The sequence below is a fragment of the Contarinia nasturtii genome, unplaced genomic scaffold (genome assembly GCF_009176525.2).
Source record: "Contarinia nasturtii isolate CC-2019 unplaced genomic scaffold, AAFC_CNas_1.1 Cnas_scaffold_129, whole genome shotgun sequence".
Classification (NCBI taxonomy): Eukaryota; Metazoa; Arthropoda; class Insecta; order Diptera; family Cecidomyiidae; genus Contarinia; species Contarinia nasturtii.
The window spans coordinates 8,474,199-8,481,324 of record NW_022197486.1 but is presented as its reverse complement, the minus strand read 5'-3'; the positions used below and the strand labels follow the sequence as shown (position 1 = coordinate 8,481,324).

General features: G+C 31.4%; 2 protein-coding genes across 2 annotated transcripts; one reads left to right on the top strand and one right to left on the bottom strand.

Annotated features, from left to right (window-relative positions):
- On the top strand, positions 1–5,645 carry LOC116346385. Its single transcript, XM_031776410.1, has 7 exons — positions 1–1,103; positions 1,585–2,044; positions 2,111–2,254; positions 2,340–2,410; positions 2,482–2,666; positions 2,766–2,870; positions 2,942–5,645. The coding sequence occupies exons 1-7, from the start codon at positions 607–609 to the stop codon at positions 3,436–3,438; spliced, it is 1,959 nt and encodes a 652-aa protein (XP_031632270.1). The 5' UTR covers positions 1–606; the 3' UTR covers positions 3,439–5,645.
- Positions 5,646–5,722: 77 nt separating this feature from the next.
- Positions 5,723–6,929, bottom strand: LOC116344880 (NAD(P)H-hydrate epimerase). Its single transcript, XM_031773722.1, has 3 exons — positions 6,816–6,929; positions 6,214–6,744; positions 5,723–6,090 (listed from the first exon to the last, which is right to left on the bottom strand). Exons 1-3 carry the CDS (start codon positions 6,851–6,853, stop codon positions 5,829–5,831), a joined length of 831 nt encoding a protein of 276 aa, XP_031629582.1. The 5' UTR covers positions 6,854–6,929; the 3' UTR covers positions 5,723–5,828.
- Positions 6,930–7,126: the final 197 nt, after the last annotated feature.

Sequence of the window (7,126 nt, the reverse complement as noted above, 5' to 3'; positions counted from 1 at the left end):
CCACCGAAAACATCGAATTTATAAAAAAAGTGCAATAAATGATTTGTGACAAAACGTGAATATTCCCATGCACATTTTAATGCAAAAATTGAAAATCCAATTGATTCTAGTGCATTCATTTGTTTGTTCGCATGGAATTTCTGATGAAGAAAAAAAGAAATAACTCTCAAACATGAAAGTATTTGATTGCAAGGCGAACGAACGAAAAAGTGAATGTAACAAAAGAAATAGTTGTATCAACGATTGGCAAAATTAAATGCGATCAAAAAGACAATCGAAACGACGTTGAAAGACGATGAAAAAATCATTCGTACGACTTTATGTAGGCAAATATGTTGGAATTTTTTGTTTTCATTTAACGCAAATTTGAGTGTTGTTACGGCTGAAGGTGAACACAAAAAGGCAATTAGAAGAAGAAGAAGAAGAAGAAGAAGAAGATAAAACGATCAAAGTGAAACGATAAAATAATATCAGCATAGATAGAGAAGGAAACACTGAGAGATTGAGCGAACGCAGTGCGTTTTGCTTGCCGTATAATCTCTTGCTCTCATTTGGTATTTATTAGTGGCGCGTGTGCTGGTATTTTAAATACGTGTATTGGACAAAATGCTTTTTAAATCGCACATCAACTCAGCGAATGTGCTGCTGTTTTTAGTAATTCTAATCAATTCGATTGGTTTACAAAATGCAACACACCTAACGGGCACATTTCGTACAAGTGAATTTTTCAAATTGTTGGCCAAATTCGGATTTCAAAAGACTGAACGCCATTCGCAACGGGAATCATATGGTTATATTTATGGTAATATAACATCGAAGGAACAATTTCCCGTACAAATTACATTTGCCGTACTCGATAAATATCCTTTTTTACCATTGTATCACAAACGAACATTGATCAATCTTGATGATGCGTGTCGACAAATGTTTTCAACAATCGATCAATTAGCATACGATAAAAAGTGTCATCCAAATAATAAATATGATTATTTACGGCGAGTGCCGTGCAAATCAAATGAATTATGCGATGATGAAGATAGGCCGATGCTTGTGATACCCGGTCATCAATTCACGTTTGCAGTTAGTAACATGAAAGAACCAAGGTAAAAGATATTCACTCTTCGTATTTACATTCATAAAACATATATGTAAAATCTTTTTTGACGCAACAAAAAAAATGGAGTGCAACGATAAATGTGCATAGAGTGCTAGTTTCTCAAAAAAAAAAGTAGAAACAAAAAGAGAAAATATTTTCGTTTCAATCGCAAATTAAAAAAAAAACAGACGTTGAGCGTGTGCATTGGACAAATATTCAAAACACTATTTTACCGAGTGAATATTGTAATGTCAATGTCACATGTGTTTTCATTTTGATTTCGATTTCAATTGTGTATAAATGGAATGTGTTCAGAATACACTGGCACAAAACAATTTTTATGACAAGCTAAACAAAATGTCAATATTAAATTCTGATGAATTGGCATATGTTTCAAATGTATTGTTTTACTTTTGAACATTTAACATTCGGCTTGATGTTTTCATTACATATTGTTTTTGTGTTCTTTTTTTTCCCTTCAATTTTAGATTCTGGTATATTTCGCTGATTGCATGCTATCGCGAACCAACAAACTGTACCTGGAAGCATTTTAATGCAACAAAATATCGACTTGAATCCAAATCAAATAGTAAAAATCATCATTTTATAAATAGCGATGACTATGAACTCAACTATGACATTCATTTGGTTAATGGAAATCCAAATCAATCATCGACCAATCCGTTAACATTTCAATTTTCATTCGATCAACAAAACATACTCGAAATGAATTTGATCTTTTTAACAGTCTACTTGATATTAGTGCCCATACAAATTTATGCTGTACGAATTCAAAAACATCCCGTCACCAAACTATTTACGGTCAGTTTAATACTTGAATTTGTTAGCTTGGTATTTATGCTAAGCTATTATATTCGGTACACAATCAGTGGCATCGGAAATGATACCGTCAAAACGACCGGTGATATTTTGGACATTTTAAGTCGGGTAAGAAAATGATTCAAACATTTCATAACACTGGAGCTTATCTCTTATCAAATTGTTTTATTTTAGACAACATTTATGTTGATATTGTTGTTATTAGCCAAAGGATGGGCTGTAACACGACAACAGGTCACAAAATCCGGTTGGATATTACTTATGTCAATTTGGATACCATATTGTGTTTTTCATCTTGTACTGTACGTTTGGAATAGAGTAAGTTGACGGAACCACATCCTGAATTTATTTTCCATAAAATTCAATAAAACATATACTTGAATGCATCTTTTCTCATATTTAGACGGAAGTTGACATTGTATCTGACATTGATGAGTATCAAACATGGCCCGGTTGGTTGCTTCTTGTATCCAGGTATGTTGATGTCATGATATTTACCGTTCAACCGTGAACTAAATTCCTAACAAATTCATTAAATTAATTAGATCGTGCATTATGCTGTGGTTCCTTTGGGAATTGAGAAATACAATGAAATACGAGCATTCAACAAGAAAATTAGACTTTTTACTCCATTTCGGTGCATCAAGTTTGGTTTGGATCATTTATTTGCCAATTGTCGCAATAGTTGCATCACAAGTCAATCCCATGTGGCGATATAAATTGTTATTAGGTACGAAATACAATCCAACAATCTCAATTAATGACATCACACATTTATAAATAGAATATACTCTAATGCAAACGAAATAAAAATCTATATATTTTTAAGGTATTACGAATTCGGCTGATTGTTTGGGCTATTGCGTGATGACCGGACTGTTGTGGCCAAATCGTGCGGGCCAATATTTATTGTTGGCAAGTACGAAGTATTCAGGTGAGTAAAATTTGGCGATAAAAATCGATTAATATGACTTTTAACATTTGCTTATCTTCATTCGATAACAGGTATGGATGAATTAGCTATTATGGATGAGGCGCCACATTCGTTGCGCAGTGAATCGAGTAGTTTTCATGAAATGCCACACGATGATATGGAACACATCGATTTGGACGATGATGACGATGACGATGATGATCAAAATCAAATAATTAATATTTTGGATCGAACGAAACGAGGCCAAATAAGTGCGACTGATTTGTTATCAGACACAACAACCATTATTCAGGGTGATAATCTAATGTTTGATGATTCAATGCATTCAATATTCAACAATTCCAATGGAAACTTAATGAAACAGCATCAACATCAGCAGCAACAGCAATCGCATGAAATAAGTGATCATACGATATTAGACACTAGTAACAACATCAACAGCAGTAATGCTAGTGATTTTAGTAAAAGTGATAAAGTGACAAACAATTCGAATGGTGCAATCGGTGATGTATTAATTTTAACAAATAAATCGAAGCAAACATTCGGTAGTAATAGTCATAATGCGTGATTTAAATTAATCTGTAAATGTATGTATGCGTCGTGAGCATAGATTTCTATTTCATTTGTTTGATTTTTGTTATTTTTATTATTATTATTTTTACACACAAATATTTTATCATGTAAGAATGGAAATGTGAAGAGCTTTGTAAGCCAAAATACAAAATGAAATGAAACAAAAACACAGTAACAATTAGCTTTTAACATTAGCATTTGTTCTGTTAGCAAAACAAAATAGATATATGCGCATTTATTTTGCATATAAATATTCAATAGTTTGTAGATTTATATTTTTTTCTCTCCCAATTTTCTATCGCAAAATGCTTCAATATTTTTCGTAAACATAAAAACCACAAACAATTTTTAAAAAAATACAAAAAGTATTAAAACCGAGATAAATACAATAGTGCAGCTTATTATGGAAAATGATAAAAAATAGCAAAAAATTAAAAAAATACATATATATTGAATATATATTTACTGCAATACTCGTTAGCAAAATGTTTATATTTATGTACTCCAAAAATATTAAAGTGTAGAAAACACTATCGATATAATAATACTATACTAAGAGTTACTATTTGTACACATTTCGATTGTGCGGCGACAACATTTGGATTCTACAAGAGATACAAAAAGTCACATTGTTTAAAAAAATTGTTGTCGCCACACAATCGAAATGTAACTATTGACAGGCACTGTCAATATAATATTACTACAGCGATGGTGTTTTCTACTCTCTAATAAAATACACACTGAAGAAGAGCAATGATGCACATCAGTAGCAAAATCAAGAAGAATATAAAAAGATAGAGAGAAAGCTTTATTGAATGGTCAAATGCATGCCTTACTTAATTTTAATTGTAAAATCATATATTGCAAAGGTGCTGTGTATTTTTATGTCCGATGTTCTGTTCAACAAGAACATCACACACAGACACAATTTATGATTAATTAAAAGCATTCAAAATAACAAAAGGATAACGCGCTCTTTCTCTGAGAGAAAATGAAGAAGAAAATTAACAACGTTTATAGCTAGTGTCAAAATGCCAAAATCGTAGTCGATGAGATTTTTATTATTAGACTTTTACTATGTTTTACTACAATTCTCACGCAATTTCTTCTTTCTTCTCTGCCACAGTAACGTAAATTCAATCAAAAACCACATTAGCTATACACTTATTTTTATCGCACTTAAAAAATTGAGTTCTACAAAATAAATTTCCAACGACATTTTAACAACTCCATTCTCTTGCATACTTTTTTATGTTCGAGCAAATTTGCAATTAATTCGCCATCTGAAAAAGGAAATAAAATGCTCCCATTCCATTTTAATGGCTTGATTTTCATATAAAATTTCTTCATCAAATACTGATACAGACTGCCAGATTGTTTGTGTTTTTATTTTGTAAATAAAACGGAGTTATTTTTAAGAAATCAAACCAAAAACTGTGCCATAACAATAGAACGAGAAAAAAGCGAGCGAAAAGAAACATTAGCTTAACCAATTCACTCATACCGGTTAGCCATAGCATAGAAATGGGCATTTTTCTTTTTTTTTCGGGAAGGAAATTCATTCAAAGGTTTAAATTAACGAACTTTGAATATTTCAATTGAAAAAAGTTTCTATTTGAATTTTAAACAAATGACGACTCAAACGAAAATCAAAGTGAGTGCATGTAAATATTGTATTTTTCTTCAGAATGAAAAAAAGAAAATATTGCTCAATTTGAATAAAATGAGAAAAAAAAAGAATTTTATCGAAGCATAAATAAAAATTTAAAAAAATAGCAGGAAAAACAAAACAACAAAAACAATAGGTCTTATGATTGCGTGAAATTCCTATACAAAGCGTAGATTTAAAAATGAAGCGTCCCTTTTTTTCGTTTGTAGATGAAAAGTCGAATAAAAAAATAAATAAGTTAAAATCAACAGAAATCAATTATTTTGTGATTGTGCACCGGAAACAAGACGAAAGTGACACTTTGCTGAGTTGTTTTTTGTAGTCCAATATTATGTATATGTGTTATCGTATTTCGTACACCATTTCTTTTAGTGAGAGTGAACAAAGTATTGAATAAATGAAATAAAAAATTCACTGGTCCCACAATGCTATTTTGTCTCAAACAATGATAGTTTTATGGAAATTCAATTGGCAAAAATGTGTGGTGTGATTTCATTGTTACACATTCGTGAATATTTTACATGTCGTTTTAATAAATCAAATAAAAACTAAAGACTTATAAAAATTAAGTATAAACAATTTTTGTTTCTTTGTTTTTAGTTCAATGCCATTTATTTAGATTAATTTCCACATTTTTTTTGATCATATCAAAAAGATGCTCAATGAAAAAGGTAAAGAAAATATCAAACTATTTTTTTAACAAAAAGGTCAACTCTTCAATTATTCGGTGGAATTTCGACGCAAGTTTCCGTGCCAGGATATTCGATTAAATTCAACTCGTATTTCTGCTGAAGTGGTGGAGGTACGAAACGGCCGCCCAAATAATGAAATTTGCCACGAAAATGTTTGGCACACAATTTTGGTGCGGTTAAAGATATTAGCAGTTCTGGTCTTATCGGTTGAACGACATTTCCCGATTGGTTATCTTCAAACGGCTGTGGTCCATTCTCTACGTGCCAGCCACTCGGAATGTCAATACTGCAACAAATTCAAAAATTAATCAATTTTTTTTTAAAGAATTCAGTTCTTTTCCTTTTAAAATTAAATTGCAGAAAGAAAAAAAAAAATTTCTTCAAATTTCAAAAAAGAAAACTTACACACCTAACAATTGGAACGGTGGCTTTTTCAAGCGTTCGAATGATGGGCAAAAAATTTTCACGGACCGGTGGCCGAAAGCTAAATCCAAACAATGCATCAATAATGAGTGAATAATCATTATCGTTCGATGGGCATGTATCGATAAAATTAATTGCTTCACCAAATGAGCTACACTGTTCGACTAAATTGCGATAAAGTTCTTTATCGGTTCGTTTTGGATAGTAAATTGTGCATTGATAACCCAAAATAGCCAAATGTCGAGCGCACACCAATCCATCGCCTCCATTATTGCCCGGGCCACAACAAATGAGAATACGTTTTTTAATGTCATTTTGTCGATAACACTTGGCAACGGCATGCGAACAACTCAATCCAGCCAATTCCATCAGCTGATCAACACTATATTTGTATTGATTGAACAACTCCAAATCGATATTTGTTGCTTCTTCTTGATTTAAATATTTCATTTTGTTGATATTTGTGGTAGACAAAAATCGTGACGACCGTCGAACAATATTCGTATGACTGATTGATCTGAAATAAATACAAAAGAAAACAACAAACATAATATCATTCATTATCGGTTTATCTTTGGTTGAACTTACGATTTGATTAATGAAGTAGAAAATTTCAATAAATTCATTCGAACAAATCGTTATCACATTTACACCGCAAATTTTTGATATTCACAAGAGATTTAATCGGCAAAAACCACAATGAAATCAACTATTTGAAAATATATTTTGTTTTGACAGTACAGCGACTATGATTGGGGACTGTTCAATTCATGTATACGTACGGTGTATTGAGGTTTGAACGCTAGCTTAGCAAAGACACAAACCTTATGATAGAAAGTTATTTTGATTGTTCATTTTAGTATTCATAATATAACAAAAGAATTTTTAGAGAAATTTGT